Raw genomic sequence first — 21,241 nt, forward strand, 5'->3', positions numbered from 1 at the left:
CTTGGTACCAAATTTCCTTCTGTCGTGGCACTGATGTCACCAGTGCCCAGGCTCTTCCAGCCTGGTTTTTGGTTTATGCGAGATGCTCACGTGAGAGCTGAGTGCGGGCAGCCGATTCCTCCCTGTACAGCAGCGCGCAGGTGCAGCGCTGGGCTGCTGCCGCTCAGGCGGGGGAAGCAGCTGGGGGGGATTGGGCCTGGGGGTGGTGGGTGCCGACTCCACAGGGAGCTGGGCCTTGCCGCAGCCCTCGTTGTTGTCACCGGGCCTGACCCAAATTCGCTTCCACTTCTCAGCAATGCTAAATAACCACTTCTGGGAGCTACTTTCCCTCTTCCCTGGCCCACTGGCCAGGCCCCTCCGGGGCAGGTGGGGAGCCTGGCCCCGGCGCCCCCCCACCGCCTCCAGTACAACCCTCATGGTCTCAGCGATGCACCACAAAGCACCAGGCACTTATTAGAAACATCATGATTTATTGACTTGTACAACTGCCACTTTGGCAGCAGTTTCCTGCTCAGATGTTGGTGGTTGGTTTTTTTTTTTTTTTTTTTTTTCTTCTTCTTCTAAGGAACTTTAAAAATGGGAAAAAAATTAAATGCATTTATGGAACTGAAACTACAGTCGAATTTGCGACAAGGCGGCCCCCCCCCTTCACCTGCGAACGGCACAAGTTGGAGCAAGGGACACTGCACTCACGACAGGGAGGAAAACCGCCCAGCGCTGTTGCCACAGCTGCATCTTTCCCGGCTGGCAACACTCAAGAGCACTTCCAGGCTGGCACCGCAGGGAGACCTGCAGGCAGGCACCGGCACTGCAGGCAGGACAGTGGAGGCAGGCCAGCCCTGCTGACGCGGAGGGACAGCCTCGGCTGCCGCCGGTCCCGGCACAGCAGCCTGCGGACATCACCCTCCTCAGCCAGGAGACGCAGCCTCACCCCATGAGCCTCTGCCAGCCCCGGCGCCAGGTGGAAGAGGAGGGCAGCTGCCAGCTGGGCCAGCATTTCGCAGGTAGCACGGTGGGGCTGGCCCTGTGGCACCGGCTGTTTCCCAGTTTGAGGCCTACAGGTGTGGCCCAGAGCACCGTGGAAAACAGGCCCTCTCGTTCCAGGGGCTGGCTGGTGTTGTCTTCACTTTCTTAAAGCTGAGCAGACAGAAAGGTCAGTAACAGGCAGCGAGGAAAACCAACCAACTAACATAACACTAAAGCAGTGGCTTCAAGCTCCTGCGTTAATATTTACTGTTGAAACTACAGAAGGAGTTGAGAACACAGTAGGCGCATCAGCTGTTTGAGAAATGTTCTGGAAATCATGCATCGCATGCCAGTGATGAAAGAAAGCTTTGACACACTGGAAAAGGACAACAAGCGTCTACAAGCTGAAACATGTACAACTGCAAATATGCAAGTAAGAGCTAGACTCCCACCGCCGTCTGAGTTGGCCAGAGGAATCGAACCACTTACAAGGAGAAACTCATGCCAAGCAGGGGGTAAACTCAGTGCTAGAAGCCACAGCAACTCCCTGGCTAACATGGGAAGCATTTGTATTCCAGAAACAGAAGGTTAAGGGCAGCAACCCAACTGGCAGGAGGAGGATTTGGATCGTTTTGTCTCCCGCGGGGCCTAGCACATCCCTTCCTCCTTCACAGTGAATGTAACAAAGGGCAAAAACCGTTCACAGGACACTGTTCAAATGAAAACCAAATGAAACACATCATGGGAAAGGAAAAACATGCAGCATCCCCAAATGTAACGGGAGCAGCATTACAGCACAGGTATGCAATCCATAGCTGAATGCACCACCTGGGCAGAACCCATTGGCTTTCTGAACCGTCTGCAAAACTGAAAACAAGGGTCTCCTCCTGATTAGTGTTAATTTGTTAAAAGTTTCTGGACACTTTCAAAATGTGCCTTTGCAAGAATCACACCCCCCCAACCCATCACCCCAAGGGCCCCAACAAAGGAATCCACTCCTGATCGCAGCTAGAGTCATGGTTTGTCTTCAGAGATGTTTTGCTTTTTCCTTCTTATTCTTCCTCCTCCTCCTCCTCCTCCTCCTCCTCCTCCTCTTCCTCCTCTTCCTCATCGTCATCTTCATCATGGCAATGCGTGATTTCCTGAGGTGCCTGGGGGAAGAGGTTGGGCGGTTTGATCTCGCTGATGGAGCGGGTCAGTTGATGCCGTTTGTAGTCAGAATCTTTAAAATCCACGGAGGTGCGATTGCGCGTGGCCATTGGCGACTCCTTCTCGTTGATGTCAACGTGTGTGTGCTCTACCGTGGACTCATGTGGCATCTACGAAAGAGAGAGGAGATGGAAGGGGGTGTCTGTCCCAGGGCATCTCCCCGAGAGAGCCAGAGAGCGAACCCCAGAGCATGACTCTGGCCTGCAGTGCATCAAACACGCCGAGCTGCTGCCTAACCCTCCACGGTGCCATCCCTGCTGCCTCGCGCTGGTGGAAGTGCTAACGCACGCAAGCAGAGGCACCTTTGGAGGACCTGTCTGTCCCCCAGGGTCTGTAACTCACCAGGACGTGGGCGGCTCTGAAGAGGTAGCTGAAGGGGTAGTAGAGGAGGTTGATGAAAGAGGCTGCATAGAGATCGGCATAGCGCATCACCTGGCTGGCAAACAGGGTCTGTCGCGAGCCACTGCGGAAGAGGCTCCCCATCATCCCATAGCACATGTCCATGTCGTGGGTCACTTTCTGCAAGAAAGGGCAGGTTGGATGCCTGGGCCAGCACACAGCATTACAGAGCAGACCTAGCCACAGCAGCACCGCAAGTGGAGCGCCTTGAGGGCTTGGCTGCACGGGACCTGCAAGATCTCCAGCAAGGCTTGCCACGGGTTTTCTGTGCTCTTATCCCAAAGCGTCAGAGTACAGACCAGTCCACACCAACAGAGCAGAAGGTGGCAGCAGGGTTGGGGCCAGAACCTGCCCCAGGCGGGGACCTCAGTATGCAGGGCTGACTGAACCAGAGGCTACAGCCCCTCCAAGCTCGTGTGGGTCGCTGCCCAGTTCTGCACCCATGGGCACCTTCAGATGGCACTGCTATTTACACAACAAAGGAGACCATATTCCAGACCAGGCTGCCTTTCAGGAGTGCCCAGTGGCACCAGTGAGCTGGGAAGCGCCTCCATTAGCATCCATGGACAGATGGGCTTCACCAAGCCTGCTGTGCCCACCCAAAGGCAGAGCAAAGCATTTTAGGGCTAAGCAGTGGGTCAGGCTGTCAAGCTCTTTGGGAGCCAATAGGATGAAAACGGATTTTATGATTGGTACCTTAATGCGTCTCTGGATGGAGCTGATGTCGGGGCGTTCATTGCTGCTACTGTCCAGATGCCTAGTTACAGGCGAGAAGGTAAATAAAATTGTGTGAAAAGCCTTTCAGAAACAGATGTTGTGGGGCAGGGGCGTGGGGGAGGGAGGCTGGTCTGGAGGGGAAGGTTGGTCTCGTGGGCAGAGCCCAGTCCTGAGTCAAAGCTCCTGGGTCCGGCAGCAGTGCTGCCAACCCACTCCCAAGAGTTAGTGAGAGCTGCTCGTTAGCTGTCACTAGGCTGGGAAAGGCAGCAGGAAAGGTGTCAGCGTTTGAACACTCACTTGTATAGCTCAGCCAAGAAAATGTCCAGACTCTGCAGCTCTTCAAAAAGGGCTGGATAACACAGGAAAGAAAGCGGGGGGGGGGGAGGTAAGTTTAAACTGTTGAACTGAGAAAGGATGAAAGCAAATCCACCATCCTGCCCCCACCCCTTGCGTGGCTGTGCTGGGGCACTGCACTGAGGAACGTGGCATGCCACAGTCACCATGCAGCAAGAGGGTTCAGTCATGCTCCATGCCACAGGCAGAGCTCTAGACTTGGTTTCTGGTTGCCCCTTTTGTTTCAGAGGCTGAACCTTCATAGCCTTCACCAAAACCTTTTAACCAGCATGGGGCAACCTGCATAACTCCCCGTATTTACACACCAAAGGGCAAACCTGGGAGAAAAGCAGTAGCGCTGAAGGATGGGAAACACGCAGCACTTTGGCAGCAGAGCGTCAGAGGGAGCGGGAGAAAGGTGGAGGAAACGGCTGGTGAGCAGGGACTCCCTGCAGACGGGAGAGCAGTCATGGCTCAGGCATTGCAGGGACAATAACCTGGGTGCCAAGTCAGATATTTTTTACCAGAGAAGCCACAGCTCTGTAAGATTAGAAGGACACTGCTTTTGGGGCAGGATTACTGGATGATGAACAGTTCAATCACCCACACCAGCTGCAAATTTTCCCCTGGCCAGCTCTCAGCTGATCACCAGCACGTGGCCCAGGGAAGAGCAAAGGCAAGGCCTGGGACCCTGACACCAGACCACGAGGAGCTGCCCCAGCTCCTGCTGCCAACATGCAACCCCAGGGGAGAAGGACCAAAGGGAGAGGCAGGTGTGGGAGACAGGTGACAAGCCAGGGCAATCTCTCCCCAAAACCCACTGCCCCAGGGATCTCAGGGAGCTGAAGCAGCACCAGGCAAGCGAGAGCAAAGCCTGCCATGGTGTTGGCCTGGCTGCTGACCGCTTTTGTCAGTCCAGACGTGCAGCTCCTGGGCCAGCTCGGGGATCACCAGAAAGGTCCTCCAGCCCTGGCGCTTCTTGGATTTGAGGATATCTCCAAAGATGTGGTCTCCAATGTAGAGAATGTCTTTGCCTTTGGCCCCCAGCAGGTCACAGACTGTGTCCGAGGAGCCTGAGAGAAGAGGAACAGGGTGGCTCAGAAAGAGGACTCAAAGGGAAACGTTTGGCTTATTTCAGAGTACCAGGGTTAGGGACACAGAAGTTGCATTTTCTTTGAGGAAACCTTTGCCACTAAATGAATCACCTCTGCTTGGCCACAGCAATGCGGGGGCTCCACCTACCCACCCGGGAGTTCACCTAGGAGCAGCTTTGCCCTTGCAGCTATTTGTACTACACACATCTTGGTATAAACAGTAGTGGCAGAGGGGCGACACTGCCTCCCACCTCATGTAGTAGTGATGGAGCCACAAGCATCTGGACAGCATCTCCCTGGCTCATGGAGATGTCTGAGTGTGGTCATGCTGCTGGCGGCGCAGTGAGGACAGCAGGGAAATGTTGCACTGGGCCTGCCACAGCTCTCCCCATTCCAAGCCCAGCCCTGGCATTTCCCAAACACTCCCTGGCAAGGAAGAAAAGAGCTTTCCAGGAGGGACAGGTCCATTTCTTCTTTGTTCTGAGCAGCAAGGGAGGTAAAAAGCATCTGGTGCAGTGTGCAGATGGCACAGCACAATGAGCTTTGGCAAATGCCCTTGCCCAGTGCCTGGCACAACATGCAGCCACCTAGCACAAGTCCCCCCACAGCCAACGCGACGAAGGCCACCAGGGCACATTGGAGTCACTACACAGGACAATAGGAGCTGTTCTCGCCTTACCTCCAGAGTACACGATGCCATGCTGCAGCGGGCCAGTGTAGGTACCAATCTTCAGCTTGCCGGTCACCTGGGGAAAGGGATATTGCATTGGTGAAGGACAGCTGATGCTCTGAATGCTTTATGTCCAATTATTTCCTTACTCTTTGTCTCTCTCTCCCCCCTTCCCTAGGCAACCTGGATGTGGCTCTCCACACTCATTTCCTATTGGCACCTGCAGTACAGTAGACGAACCAGCAAAGCCTCAAGCCCTCCTGTGTCCCAGGTGATATGGTTGCTTGGGAATCACTAAGAGGAGAAGCCAGCCCTGCTTCTCTAGGGCAGGTCCAGGCTAAACACTGCATTGCCTGTTCCCCCTAAGGGACACAACACAGGAGGTTTTCTTCCTAGTGGTGCATGAGCTCTACCAGCCATAATGGCTCCCTCCAACTGCTACTCACCGTGTCCACTTGCCGCAACACGGTGCCTTCCCCAAAGAAGAGGGGTTTTCGTGCATCCACCAGGATCAGGTCGAAATAGGACTGCCATGGTCGATGGGCGCTCCCAGGCTGCAAAGGAAGAAACAAACCCAAGTTAGGCACAACATAAACAACCACACGGAATTTAACTGGCCATAGCCACAATCTTGTGACTTTGCTGGTCCATCAAATGGACCAGTTTCCCCAGCTAGCACAAGGGGGAGGTGCCGGGCTGCCAGTGCCATCTCCAAAAGCGTTCGTCTTTTGCAGGCAGGTCCATCCCAACCCAGCCTAGCTGCAAAAATTGAGGATGTGGTGTGAGCTACGAGAACTGCGCTGCACACCTGTGTCAAGTACAGCTGCTGCACAAAGAAATGCTGTCAATGACAACGCTGCCACTGCTTCTGAAGATGACATCCTACACTGATCCAGACACATGCAACTTCACAGCTTCAGCCTTACAAGACCATGTAGGCACATTTGCCAAGAGTAGGAAAATGCCTGGACTCTGCCATAGAGCACGGCTCCATACCACAGCCCTGCCTCATTCACATTGGGTTCTCGCGAGCCTTTCTTTCTCCATGCTTCCCATCTTTGTGAGATTGAGGCCACAGCAAGGAGTTTTTCCAATTATCAGTTGCTGTGGTTTTCTTTATTCTGAAAATTGCTCCCCTGGCCTTCTTATACCTTAAGAACACACTGTGAAAATATATCTTTTGAGTGCAAGATGATCTGCCAGTGGGAGCCTGGGGAAGGCTGGTATAAATTCAGTTCATATGTCTGTCTCCAAAAGTTTCAGGGCCAAGTTTTGACCTCAGAGAACCAGGAAAAGCATGACTGAAACTCTTGGAGCTACCAGAGTCAAAGCACAATCAGGCCTTAAATATTTATGCCAGTTTATGAAACTCTTTCAATCCCCTTAAGACTTTTTTTTTAATAACATCTAAAACACTGTGCAAGATTAGTGCTGCAAAATGCCAGAATTAAAATGTGTTATCACTAAAATAATGCTATAATTAACACAGATATTATTGTTTCAAACAGATGATGCCTCTCTTCTCTTTGTTGCATTGTATTCGCTCTGATCCTATTCAAACAGAACACTAAACAGCAAGTGTATTTTAACCAGATTAAAGCAACTAATCCCATACAGCCGATGAACCAGGATTAAAATGCTTTCCAGCTACACAGATAATTAGGCACATTAATTCCTACTAGAACTGCAGTCTAGAAATAACATACCTTTGGTCCATGTGGAAAGTCAAACAAGTAAGTCATAATTTTCTGAAAGACACAAAGAAAGTTTTCAAAGATTTGTTTTTAAACATACATTTGTGACATTTATAAGAGCATACCTTTCTGTCTTTTTCTTTTCAGGTTACAGAACATTATTTATAAGATTTACAAGAAACTCATCATAACATTTGGGGACAAAATGAATATATAGAACTTACAGTGACAGAAGTTAAAACAGTAATTTTATAATCAAGAACACATTTATTTCAGTAATCTGCAGGCTGCTCCAGATATATTTTGCAATGCTTTAAAATAGCATATAAATTTTCGGCTTAGCCGTGTAGCAGTATCTTGCCATTCATCAGGACTCTAAGGAACTGCCCTCATGCCAGCAGCACCCCAGACAGCCCCTTCTAGCTCTTAAACACCTCTGGGATCATAGGTTTGGTCACCTGTCTCTACTCGGAACAACCTCATTTGATAGGGAAGTTTTGCATTTTAAAGAATGCTGAAATTTAAAATAAGTAACATTTTCTCTTTCAGCCTTTTAACTGCTGAGGAACTGAGGTACAGAGGGACTTAAGCCGGGCTGATGCTGGGCCAGCAGCAGAACCAGGACTGTAAAACAGGAGTTTGAACACCTAATCTGCGTTCACCATTAAATCATCCTACACTTAGCTCAGAAAGCACCTAACACCACATCAGAAGATGTCCTACCAAAACCTGCAGAGATCAACAGCTGGCTTGGTTTATTCCATTATATACCAATTTAGGCAGCACTTACATCTGTGTATTTGTAGTCACTGTTTGTGACGAGGAACACCTTGCCAACTTCATTCATGCGGCTGAGCAGCAGAGGCAGCTTCCCCTGAAAGTCACATACAAAAGTTACAGAGATTCATCACAGGGAAAACGCTACTCCGCTATGATCCCACTAAAAGAAACCACAAAACAAACCAATATGCAAACAAACCCGCACATTTTGCACTGGCCAGAGAGACAGGAAAGCTGCTGATCCGCCTAAGACCCCTCCAAAGCACGGCCCAGGGAGGAAGGCAAGTGGGAACAGCTCAGCAGCACTGCGGTGCCTTTGCCAACTGCCACACCAGGCGCCCTGTGCTGCCTCCTACCCGTCTGCTCTGCTCTGCACCAGGCAGACTGGTGCAGCCCCTCCAGCTCCAAGTCCATTCCTGAAATGGGCCCAGAAGCAGGTGAAATTTGAGCTCACATAAGCTACAAGTTGGAGTGTATTATAATTCCAACCTCAAATTAGGGAGAATTTACTCCTGGAGCTATTTTTATTGAATCATAAATCTTTCTTAGTTCATTGCAAGAGGAACTGACTGCCCCACAGCACAGTTTCTTAAGAATTTTGCAGGCATGTACCTAGAAACGAGGTTAACTGCTTTAAAGAGATACTCTACTAGCAGAGGAGGCATCCGCAGCATTCATTTAAACTGAAGAATAATTATAAGTAACTGTGGTCCAGAGGGGCCCTGCACGTTGCAGAGAAAGGCAAAAGTAAGGGAATGGTGGGGAGCTTACCCAGTTGGATGTGCCAAAGACACACTTTGGGGCTATCAAGAGACTTGGATATTGGCTGGTCATTTGGGATCTCTCCCTCAACTCGTTATGGTTAAATGTGTGAAGCACTTTTGCCAGATGGCTAAAGAACACTAAATCTAAGACGCTCATTTGTTGCTTTTAAAGGAGAGATCTGTGGTAGAGGGATTGCTTGGGCAGAGAAAACGTGGACAGGGATCACAATTGCTTTCACCACCAAACAAAACAACATGAGCCTTGCAACACATTCACCTGTATCCCACGCTAACATCTCCTCTGGCTTTTATATTTTACGTAAAAAATGTGCGCGTGAACACGAAATCATGTGGATCACTGGCTCAGAATAAAGGCTGTGTCTGAACTTTCCACTTTGTCTTCAGTTATTACAATAGAAATCACAGCGTTATCTGTTTTGTGATTTAGGAAAGCAAATCAGCATGTTTATTTCTTGCCAGCTTATTCAGTACAGAATGTCACGTAGCACAAGTAAAGTAACCTCACACTTACATCTTTCACCACATACTTTTCCAGATTCTCAAGGGTCTTTTCCTTGAGCGATCCCTGAAATAGAAACAACAGAACCTAGTGAGGTGATGGAAACTTATGATGTAAGAGACATCAAAGTAATGCCAACTTTCACACTTCAAAATGCTGTGAAAGTACAAACCAGGGCGAATCTGAACCAGTGACTCTAGAGATGAGAGGCTTTGAGTAGCAGGGACCATCACAAACTCTGTGATCCATCGATTCCCTCACCATGGTAAATAATCCACTTCAACAGCATTTTAACCCTTTCAGAAGGGAATACAATAGAAACAAACAAAAAATAGATTTGCCAAACCAAACAAGACAGTCAACGACCTGTCTCCAACACTGACCATAATGCTTTACTCAAAGGCCAAAGTCCGACATGTATCACACAACACTGAATAAGGAAAGAAAAAAAGATTCCTGGCTTCTGCATGGCTAAAGGGATCACTGCAAGTATAACTGTGAGCAGAGTTCTCCTGTGATGGTTCTCCATCCCACCCCTGATGGGCCTCTTGAATGAGGAAGGACATGAAAATCAGGCCTTTAACCAGATGTTAATGTTCACAAAATCTAAACTCTGCGTTTGCATGCAAGTGTGCAAGAAAGATGAACTTCCTCTCCTCTCTAAATAGAGAAGAGCTGACAAAATTCTCTGTTTAAAACGAGTACCTTTTAGACAATATAAGGTATTACAAGTGTAATCTATTTACAGTAAAATCACTGTTTTAAAAATTAGGACAGCATACAATTGTGGACTGTAAGTGCAAATATCCTTATGGGATCATCCTCTTAAACCCATGAATTAAGGTAAGGAAATGTAATCTAGATACCATAAAAAGGAATAGGAAGTCAAGATCTATATCCTCCAGTACCAGGAGAGCAGTCGAGGTCTTGACTCACTCACATACAACTGCAATTTATTATTTGCTCACTAGGCGGCAAAGCAGGGCTCTTGCCCAAAAGTGGAATGACACATCTTAATTCAAGATTTACAAGCCAGTCCCTCTAACTGAACAATGAGTACAAGAGTCCCGAGGAGTTTTTGTAATCACCTTGTAATGAACCCAGTCAACAGCATCTCTGACATCCTGGAACATACTCCTGAAGGACATGAAGAGGTCTCCATCTTTGAACCCTGTTTCACAGCTGTAGGGAGAAAGAAAAGGGATTATTTGTGGCAGCCAACTGCAGCAGGTAAGAAACAAGTGCTGTGGGAGTAATGCCAAGGAGAAAGATGATTCAAAATGATGTTTGGAGCTTGTATTTTCATCTTACAATAACAGTGTCTTATTGACTCCTTTATTGCCGCTCAGGCTTGAAACAAGGCTACAACCAGAGCTTAACACGGTCTGTGTGTTACCCAGGTAAACGCTCTTCATTTAGAATTTTAGGATGTGAGTTCATAACTACTGGCCTGTGGCCCTGTAGCAGTACTACAGCTTTCTGTGACTGCAACTCTTACTTCTCCCTCACAGTATTACAAGAGCAAGAAAGAAAATTAAGCGCATGAACCACTTCCATTTTAAGAGAGACTGAAATACTGGGACCATGCAGTTTACAGTGTTTTACAAAAGATGAAAGATAATGGAGATACTTTTCTATGGAGAAAGTAAGCAGAGTGCTGCCATTTATCCCTCTTTCCAACACTAAAAAGCAGGTGCCATGGAAATCAACTAAATATGATACTATTGAGAGGGGGAACTGCTTGTGTGTTAAACAGTAAGAGTTAACCTGAGCAATTACCCCCACAAGATACCACAGAGAGTGTGCATTAGAAGGAATCATGGAGGGTTAAATAGAGCTGTATTTATCATGACTGCAATCATCACACTTCATGACTGGTTTATGCCCTAACCACTAAGGGAGTAAGGAAGAAATGTCTCCAACAGACAACTGATCCCATAATTGCCCAGTACAATTACTGGCTGTTACTAGAGAAAGGATGCTTGACCTCAAGGACTATCCGTATAAACTAAATTGCAGTTCCTCTGTCCCAGGTAAAACCCCATTAAACCTTTCCCTTTCAATCACGTAAGATGGGAAGATGACCCATCATGTATCTCAGTTGTGCAGCAGCATTCAGATTTACCAGCTCGAAATGTAACTTGCTCTTAAGCTTGCATGTATTTGAAAGCTAGGTAAATAACTCATGCTGCACACACAGCCTTTTGAATCAATCCATATCTGACTATTTCACTTCTGATTGAACGTAGTTCTAAGTCATGAAATGAGGGGCTCGCAGTAACTCACTGAGGAAATACAGCCTTTCAGTTACCAGTTCAAATATGGTTCCAATGGACATGACTTGAAAATGCGCTGTCTGGTGGCTGTTACAATCCTGTAGTAAGTGCGTGGTCTTAGAAGTTAGCCCCAAATACCAGTGGCAGTCAGTGCAGTAACACTGGCACAAGCTATAACGGAGAACCTCATAACCAGTCTCTGCTGTACCCATAGATCATCTCATCAGGACTAAATTCACTTAATATCAAAAGAAGAGGCCTGACCTTCTCCCCACTGAAATCACTTTGAGAGGCCTCCACTGATATTAACAGCAGCTGCATCTACACTATATTCTGAATTCTAATAATGATCTCACTGTATTATCAGCTACATCAAACTGGAGAGAATACGTACCTAGTGTACCTGTCACAGTTAGTAAAGAAATCTACTAGGCAAGCCAACAGGTAGGTCTCTGCAAAGAAACAAAGCAGAATTGTAAAACAACAGTAACATCATATGGCCAGCTAACTTTGGGCTCTGGGCCTGGAAGAAGAACGTTCATACAAACAAAAATAAATCAGAGAGGTAAGTCCAGTAAGACATTAGCAAAACTTTACTGGCTACAAAGATGCCAGATGCAGAAACAGGCCTGTGTTGGCTTACATGGGACTCACCCGGTAAATTGAACAATGTGTTCAGAATGTAAAATCTGTCTGTGTCATCCCTCTGGATAAATTTATTTGGGTATTGATCCCGTGTTTCTGGCCTGAAAACAGATAAGGTAGAGAAGAATGAATGCACATAAAATAATAAGTATACAATGTGCTGAGCTGCAGAATATAGTTGTAGTGGGGTCCATTAACTAAGGAGATTGTTGGGCTTTCAACAACACCCAGCTTTACAAGATGTGCTACTGGTGCAACAGCAAAACTGAACCCTCCATGTGTTCCCCTAACTGCGCTGGCTCCGGCAGAGCCAGGCACAAAGTCCTCATAGCGGAGTCAGCAAAATGAGCAGAGCCAATGCAGGGAAACAGAGCAGTTGAGAGTCCACGACTCGACCTTAAGCCCTGTGCTGCTGACTAAGGGTATGCCTTAAATCATCTGCACTTTCATTGTTTGCTTATCTTAAACTTTCCCCCACTTTCCATGTGTTGTTTTACACTCCCCCCCGAGCTGCTTTCAGCAGGTGGGTGCATGGCTGTGCTGCGAAAGGCTTGTCTGGGGCTCTCTGCAATTAATCAGCAGGGTGGTGGTGACTGAAGTCACTCAGTTATTCTAGTTGCCTTCATTTCTGCAGCTTCTGAAGATCACCTATTACTCAGGCAGGAGCCTCAGTGCATATATATAAGGACTTTTTCTAAATTTTGGCTTTCTGCTGCAAGGACTGACAGGCCTGCAATAAGCATGTCACCTTGGGGCCTCTGAGCTAGCCTATGCTTCCCTTCCATCTGCGTGCCCTCACAGTAGGGATACACAGGGTTTTCTGGGACACATCCCGCACGTAGCACTACGGTATGCTTCCTAAAGCCCTTTCTCTGGGGCAGGAGGAATGCAGAATCAAGAAAGGCTGCAGGAAATGGCACACCATGCCTCATTTCTGACAACCTCTAAGGTCAGAAATACAAAGAGGCAGAGCAAGCTTGTTCCTTGCCTAAGCAAGCTCAAGCCCCTGACCTTTCTTAGCAATGACGATAGAGCTGAATGGGCTCATGTGTGGAGACTCCTCTCTGCTCCAAGGAGCCCTCACACAATGGTGCTGTTTTAACTGACGAGCTGCTGATGTTAAACTATGCCACCTCAGGTAAAAAGTCCCCATATTATCCCATCAATCTGTCCCCACACCACACTTTCTTTTATTCTTAGCACTCTACAGATGTGCCTCTGCTGGTACGGACCTTTTCCTCTACAAATACTCTCAGCTACTTCTGCGTTTGGGACACTCACTGCATCCCCAGTGAATCCTAGATCTGTAGGAACACCAATACAGCATCTGTTGTTAGTGGAGTCTCCATGACTACTCATAAAATGACCCCTGAGGATCGGTGACACAAAAAAGCATATGAAGTCAAAAAGAACAGCCAAGAGTCATCACTTACCCTCTGAGGAAATTAAAGCCATGTGCACACACTAGGAGGTTCCCATAGGCATCAACTTTCAACAGGTTTCCATAGTGGGTATCAAACACCAGACCTCTGTTAAAAAAGTGATTCAGGATATGAAGAAGTGAGCCTATTAAGTAGTGACCATTTTAACAGCAGATCTTTCCAAATCAACTTGCTTACTCGCACTGGGATGTCAGAACAGAGCTGCTGTTATTATGCTGATAGGGTCCTTCTTGTACCTTCTACCTGGCCGCAGGTAAAGAGAAAAAGACCTGTATTGCCAGGTTAAGAGGTACAACTGATCTGCTCTCCATAGACTTGAAAATGGAACCATTTAACTCAGCAGAAGCTTAGCTATGCATTTACCAGGGCGGACATGGACCTCTTAAACAGGGTCAAGAATTTGACACCTGTGTTTGTGGTTCACTAACAGCTTTGCTGGGCTGTAAGGAAGAGTGAGTTGGGATAAGGGAATTTCTCCCTTCCTTTCCATCTTTCTCTGCCACATACAGAACCAGATAGGGCATGTAACTACTGCCTAAAATTTGGACAGTCCCAGTTCCAACTCAGGCAAAACTCTGTCTCACTTATCTAGTAGTTTGCACCTGGAGAAAGCAGCCTTCCCACAGAAACAGCCCTTCCCTTCCCTCCCCTCCCTGGGATGAGGGCAGTGGATTCGATGGAGTCTTCATCACAGGTTCATGAAGGGCTACCTTCTTGTTATGTGTGTAGAAACACATGGCAACAGTCTTGGCGTAAATCACACTGAGAGGAGGGAAGGAAGGAGGCTGCCAGACTGAAAACTGGAGCACCAAGCCAACAGACCCTCCAGTCCAGTCTTTCGTAAAGAAGCTTCAAAGAAGCCAAGAAAGCTAAATCCAGCAAAGGCACAAGCGGAAACAACTTAAAGGAACAGAGTTAGATTAAAAGCCTTGTTTAGAAAACAATATGCTGCTTTTTACCTCTGCTACCAAAAGACAAAGTGTAAGAATTCAGTAACTTTGCACCATTAACTTTGCTTTTGGCATTTCCTTCATCTGGACAAGCAAACGGGACTGGTCCCACTTTTATTGTTATTTACAGTCAGCTTAATTTTCAGGATATCTCTTATGTATTGGAGACCCTGGTGTGTTTGGTTTGCCAGTATGAGAGGAAAACATTTTATTTAAAAACATTACAGAATAATGTTCAGAGACATTCTAGCAGCCTCATGGACAGTAGCAGCTTCTTATCCCCAAGCCTTGATTTTGACCCTTGACTGATCCCAATCCGATTGTGTCTCTGCTGTCTCTGCTTTGAAAGATTATTTTTGGACCATGTTTTCAGCAGGCCTCTTTTCTCACACTCCCCCTCTTTGCTGGCATGGCCTTGTGTGCACAAAGGCCCTCCACATACTGGAGCAGTCTGCTCCCTTCCCCAGGATCTGTGGACAACCACAGGCTTCAAAGGCACAATTCTGAAAACCTGGCCTCATGTGTTGCCTATAAACTTTACAGAACAAATATTCAAGGCCTCGAGCAGGCTGGGTTGGTATCTGTTAGTCATTTACCTGGTAGGGAATGCAGGATCATACACAAAATTGAGCAGCTCATGAGGGTATCCAATGGAAACTAATCTTTCTACGGTCAGGTCAAATCCAAGAGATTCGTATTCAGGGGATTTATACACTGTACCAAGATGAGATTTCAGTTAGAAAGTTTGAAAACAACTAGGGGGTTAAACAAGAAGGCAGTTAAAAGTAATGCTCCCATTTGCCCTCCTCCCTCCTCCACATCACACACTCCCTCTGTCGTTCCTGCCCTTCTCTGCCTTGGGTTCCCCAGCCCCGGAGCCCCGGTGGAATTAGCTCGTGCTCCAGGACCACAGGTGAGCAGAGCCGCTGTTCAGACATCAGCGGCAGAGAGCACCGCATGAAATATTCGTTAGTCTATCACAGCTCCCTGCATCAGGGAAAACGTATTTCAAACTGCAGCTCCTCTCCCTGCCGTCCTGCTACGCAGATGCAGAAATGCTCCATGCTCCACCTGCTCATATTGTTTTTTGTTTTGCGGTGTTTTCTCAAAGCTGGTAAAGAAACCAATAAACTTTGGGAGCAAACATATTCATGGTTAGAAAGCCTCAAATTCATCACTGCTGTGCTACTGTTACTGCTCTGGATTCAATCCCAAAGCTTAGTGTTGTCTCCAGGTTTCATCTAAGGGAAATTTATGTCTGCTGCAGACTATGTTAGCTTGAAGGTAGAGCTGTCAAGTTAACATATGATTTGTTTGTTAATAATAGCATATGGTACTGTAATCTGTTAGCTATTACCCTTGTGCATCAAAATGCTACTCTTTTCAGCAAGCTGCCTGTTCTCACTGTTCAGAGCAGCAGCTTATCTGTGAAATATACCTTAGCTCAATGCAAAAGAAATGGATTTGTTCAACAGAGTCATTTCCATCATCAGGCCTGTCTTCTTCCTGCAAATGACCTTCCCATGCACTGGAAATGTAACTATTTAATGAGATCATTTGAACATAATAAACATTTAAAAGGAAATCACTGTGCTTCTATGACAGATGGAAATCACTGTGCTTCTGTGAGAGCGTGCTTACATTTGCTGCATGTTGCTGTCTTAAATTTGGTCCCAAGAGGTAACAAGATCAAATGTAACTCTTGACTCTAAAGAGAGTTACTTCAGTGGGCCCACTGGTCTCAAACACTTGAAAATTTCAAACTTAGCTGAGTAAAATACATAAACGTGCAATTTATACAGGAAGCTCTTTAAAAGACAGATTACTTTTCCTGAGAGATATCTAGCACATCTGTGGGACTCACAATACAGATTAATACACATTTTCTATAATAACTAGGTAATTACCATTATATATATACTGTGGAATACAGAAGCTCAATCTAAGAGGAGAAAACAAATATATCAAAATACTGCAAAAATATTAAAATGGTAAGGGCTTTGGAAGAAATGAGATTGTCAAAGGACTCAGATCATAGTAACCATGACAGAGGGCTCACTTTTCCCAGGCAGCTAAGTGGCCTCTGCAAGCTAAAAAGCACTAGAATTCTAAGAGTTAATTTTTCTCCCCAAAGGGCTAACACCATTAAAAGCGTAATGAGCAAACCCAAAATATTCTTGAATAGATAACTAAAATCAATAAAGCTGTTATCAAAATCTTTGAGCATTATGATACAGTGGCAAATATCGACAACATCATATGATATTCGATGCACATAACCTTTTCCATCCTTTAGTAGAGGAAGGGTTGACTGAGCTGTAGGTAGGAATAAGTGACCAAAAAGTACAGCTAATAGAGAAAGCAGTGACTGACAAGGCAATCCTGGGGAGTGAGCTAGAGTTTGAGGGAGCAAAAGGCAGTTAGGTGATGAACAACATTGTGAGAGTGACACCAGACCATCATCTGGAAAAAAAAATTCTTTTGATGCAGGAGAGTAAAGGCACTTCCCAGGGAAAAGAGCAACAAATACACCTGCATGTACTCTTAGATGGCAAGAGAGGTGCAAAGCTCCCCCTCATCTGAATCAGCCTCCAGTTACCAACTCTGTCCACAAAGCTGCTGCATTACTTCTTGTTAGTTTTCTGGGGAATATGACCAGGTTGCCAATTCATCCACAACACATCACTCCCCAACAGAATATTTCTTCTGGAAATCCCTGCTCTTTCTAAACTCAGCCACCATGGTGGTCCTGCCCAGGTATGCAAAATCTTAAGGAACATCTTGGTATCTCCTCTAGACAAACCGAAGTGGTTCATGAACACCCCCAGCAGAAACATTTCCAGGGAAATTATAGGGCTTTCTGTCAAATAACCTGCACATCTTGTTAATGCTCCATCAGAGAAATGCTGTGGTGGGATGTGTGCCCAACTGCTCACAAAATGCTCTTACTCAACATCTGCCCTGCTGCACTTCACTCCCCATCTAAGATTCATCATTACAGATCTCCTTTTAACTCTGTGAGCCTAAGGAAACAAGCTGAAAGGCCAGTAAGAGAAAGGCTGAAGAACAGAGGTCAGTCTCGGCCTTCATCATCACAAGTCTCTGTTGAGAAGATACTGCCCCATAGTTAATCTAAACTTTCCTTTCGTAGAGTAATTTTTCCCCTTTACCTCTCAACCTCTGGATTTTGCTTCCCTGACAGCTTTTTGAATAAAATTAAGCTACAAATTCATTCATACTTATGGTTTCTTCCCTGTTTTTCTATCCCTCCACAATACCCAGAAATTAAGAACCTTCCCATTAACACATGACTTGAACAGAGGCACTGGAAACGGGACTCCTGGAAGCTGGAAAGGGACAATAAACTTTGTTCTCCAGTTTACTGTGATAGTTACTGTCCAAGATAAACATTCTTTTAATTGGCCACACAACTGGGAAGAGACTCAGAGCTCAGTGAGCGCATCTTGACAGCGCTCCACACCACAGCACGCACTGTATCAATCAGTACAAGCCACAACCCACTGACAATTCTTGTAAGCTATGCAAAAGCCTGTTTCAGGAACATGAGCCTCCAGGCAAACGATCCACCTCCTTGAGACCAAGTGTGAACAGGCTAATGCTGCTGCAAGTAAGTACAACAGCACGAACAGGCAAGATGCCCCTGCTATATGTAGGACTAGATAATTTCTCCCAGATGAAAAAAAATATCTCAATATTGTACTCAGGGCTGGTCTCTCTCTCTCTTATCTTGCTTAGCTCAGGCATCCATGGAGAAAAAGAGCAGAGAGGACAGATCAATACTTTTTATCTGCAGCTCAGCTGGATGATGAAAAAAATAATCACTTTCCTGGAAAGACCCCCTCCCAAACCCTAGTTCCTGAGACCACAACTGGAGATAATTTGTAGGCCACAATGATGCCGTGAATGTAGATGTTTGCCATGCAGCATCTCTTGTGCTCAGCTCGTTCGCCCAGCTGAGAAGGACCCTCTCTCCAAGCACCCACGACAATGTGACAGGTGAAATATGCACAGCCACAAAACCACAACTGATCCATTTTCAGCACGTCCTTGCATGTTCTCTCAGCCCAACACACACGATGACAGTGAAATAGAAGCACATGTTACCACTTATTCTGATTTCTTTTCACTTTCCTATTAATTGATGGCCATGTCTCTGCCACCGTCCCCAGCTCCAAAGGAACAAGTTATTTTAATAATCTGTGTTCCAAAACAGACAAATGCTTCAGTGGCTCAAGGCAATCAGTACACAGTGTTCATGGATTATGTAACCATGGATTGAAAGAGAAAGAGAACAACCAAAGCTTTAAAAAACAGAAGCCAGTTGACAGCATTTCAGCCTCCCCTTAACATCATTACTTGCCATGAAATCATACTATAGAAAGTTAAAAAGCAGTACCACAGGAGTGAACGTTGCAAGCCTTTAGGTCTGTGATGAGTGTGGGCTTCCCCTACACGGTATGTGTTAGGAGGGAAGCCGATCAGGAATGAGCAGGGATTGTGCAGTAAGGTATGCAGTTCTCATGCATTTTTGTGGTTGTTTTTACCTTTGCTGCCAAGACACATACAGTAACAACTTTATAGCCTTCCTGAAAAGGAAAAAAAAAAAAAAAAAAAAGATCTCTACAGAGGCTCCAGCTTATGCAAAATGCTGCTGCCAGGATTTTAACTCACATGAGGCAGATGCAGATTCAGAGTGTCACTCCAGTCTTGACGGAGTTACACTGGGCTCCCCTGTTAAAGAAAAAAATCAGACTGATTTTAAAACTGCAACAGCTCTGTGCAATGTGGGACTGTGTATCTGCTGGAGCTCTGTCCTCTGGTAAGCTCAGAAGCCGGCCTGGCAGCTATTCCAAATATACTTACAGCTCATTTATAGAGGAGGCACAGTTGGTTATCGTGCATCCTGCAGGCAAAATTCTGTCCTCATATTCACAAAGCAATCTTAGATGAGTTCAGTGATAATTAGGAGGAAGAGGCTAGAAGTACATTGCCAAAGTGATACAAACCCTTCAAGTTTTCATCAGACACGGGACAACTGTTTCAAGAAAGATTCTCCTGCTCTGTTTGAGGTTTTGCCATTAGTGTCCATTCCTCAGTTGGTGACAGATTGCTCCTTTCAAGGCATTCAGTTTCCTTCACACCATGAAACATCTGCACGTGTCAGCACAGAGACTCAAGAGACTGAGTCAGGAGCTACTCCGGGAATCTGAGAATTGGATTTTGCCCTACATCTGGGACACGCTCCCCACAGGAGCCTGAAACACGGAGTCAGCAATCATACACTTTAACACTTACATTTTATGCGCAAAACCATTCCAGGATAAACCAGTACCAATCCTGCATAGTAGTGGTACATCATATTGTACTGCACTGGTCTGCAAGAACACAAGGTAAGAGGAAAAGACCTATCCTGCATCTCACAGGCATGCACAGAGTAATCAGATACAACTTTGAGATCAAATTTGCACTAAATACCAAGCTGAATAAGTTAGAATGACGTTAGAAAAAGGACTCACAGAAAAAGCGTGAAGATATCTGGGAGGCTTCTCAGAAAATAACTGTTTACAGCCTTGTTTTGTTGCCAAATTAATGGCTGGGGAAGGCTGCAGTGTATTTTATTGCTCTAAGCAGTGGGAAAACGAAAGCCCTTCAAGGGCTGCACATTTCTTTCCTTGTTCCCCTTCCACACACAAAAAGAATTCAAATGCAGGTAGGGCAGCTTCTCATTGAAGACGTAACATGGTTTCTTCCAGGGCTTGTTGATACTTCTTACAAGCTGGTCATAGATCATAGGAGAAAAGCAGGAGCTGAAGATACAATAGCCATCTACTTTTACACTGCTTCAGCTGTGCCACTCCATGAGAAGCACGCACTGTCCCAAACAGCACACCTGCAAATCAGTTTTGTCTAGCCGTTTTATTTCCAACCACTATGGATTTAGTGCTGGTGAAAGCACTGAACTGAGAGCAGTGACAACACACTGATTTCCCACACCACTGGGACAGCTCTAAGGGAGCAGATCCTCATTGCCAGCATCCGTGGGTTAGGAAGCGAAAGGTGAACTGGGGGACTGCTGCAATAACAGCAGCAGAGGCCTGGTGAGTGAGCGGCTCCTGCAGGGAAAGAGGCAGGGTGAGGACTACTAAATGATGACCTGAACTCTCATTTATCCCTACCTCCAGTTTGTCTCCACCTGTCACCCTCTTTCTCCAGCTTGCTTTCCTGGGATACCCCAACACCTCCTGAAGGAGCTCTTCATTTAACCCCTTCCGTCAGCCAGTCCCTCACCTTCCTTCCCTTCGGCTGCTCCAGAGCTCCCGGGAAGGGAAGTGAGAGCAGCCCCAGCAAAAGGTGCTCACAGCGCTCTCAGAAACCCCCTCGCACAGGCAAGGGACTTTGTGGGAGCAGGTGCCTCCTGCAGATGGGGCACAGTCTGCCTGCTCACGTCACTTGGGCTTATGCCGGCTTGGTTCCTTGTCCTTGCAGGTGCTGAGAGTGCTGTCAGCACTGTGCCCTTCCCCATCCTTGGCCCTGGCATGTGAGAGGCTCTTGGGAATTGAAATGCTTCAGTCTACCCAAATTGTTTTGGCTGGCAGAAGACACTTTGTCTTTTGACTTACAGGTGCTCAGTCAAGATCACACGTCTCAAACCAGAGGTGATGCTCCTCAGAAAGCTTACAAAAAGCTTAAGAAACACTCAGTCTTCAGAAATTTTACCTGCCATCTGGGTTCTCCAGAGATTACATGAAGACAGATGAGCC

General features: G+C 46.6%; 1 protein-coding gene across 2 annotated transcripts in view; it reads right to left on the minus strand.

The window, feature by feature from the left end:
• Nucleotides 1–450: 450 nt before the first annotated feature.
• The window catches only part of NT5C2 (5'-nucleotidase, cytosolic II), a 65,062-nt gene continuing 44,271 nt past the window's right edge, over nucleotides 451–21,241 (minus strand). For both annotated transcript variants that reach the window (XM_026110358.2, XM_064514175.1), the window contains 15 exons: nucleotides 15,056–15,173; nucleotides 13,501–13,596; nucleotides 12,077–12,168; nucleotides 11,817–11,874; nucleotides 10,235–10,328; nucleotides 9,159–9,212; nucleotides 7,873–7,956; nucleotides 7,095–7,136; nucleotides 5,835–5,942; nucleotides 5,398–5,464; nucleotides 4,527–4,697; nucleotides 3,589–3,640; nucleotides 3,271–3,331; nucleotides 2,518–2,694; nucleotides 451–2,285 (listed from right to left, as the gene is read on the minus strand). In XM_026110358.2, the coding sequence (XP_025966143.1) occupies nucleotides 2,019–2,285; nucleotides 2,518–2,694; nucleotides 3,271–3,331; nucleotides 3,589–3,640; nucleotides 4,527–4,697; nucleotides 5,398–5,464; nucleotides 5,835–5,942; nucleotides 7,095–7,136; nucleotides 7,873–7,956; nucleotides 9,159–9,212; nucleotides 10,235–10,328; nucleotides 11,817–11,874; nucleotides 12,077–12,168; nucleotides 13,501–13,596; nucleotides 15,056–15,173 (1,541 nt within the window). In that variant the 3' untranslated portion in view covers nucleotides 451–2,018. The remainder of the gene's footprint in view (nucleotides 2,286–2,517; nucleotides 2,695–3,270; nucleotides 3,332–3,588; nucleotides 3,641–4,526; nucleotides 4,698–5,397; nucleotides 5,465–5,834; nucleotides 5,943–7,094; nucleotides 7,137–7,872; nucleotides 7,957–9,158; nucleotides 9,213–10,234; nucleotides 10,329–11,816; nucleotides 11,875–12,076; nucleotides 12,169–13,500; nucleotides 13,597–15,055; nucleotides 15,174–21,241) is intronic.

Source organism: Dromaius novaehollandiae, chromosome 6, assembly GCF_036370855.1.
Source record: "Dromaius novaehollandiae isolate bDroNov1 chromosome 6, bDroNov1.hap1, whole genome shotgun sequence".
NCBI classification, from domain to species: domain Eukaryota; kingdom Metazoa; phylum Chordata; class Aves; order Casuariiformes; family Dromaiidae; genus Dromaius; species Dromaius novaehollandiae.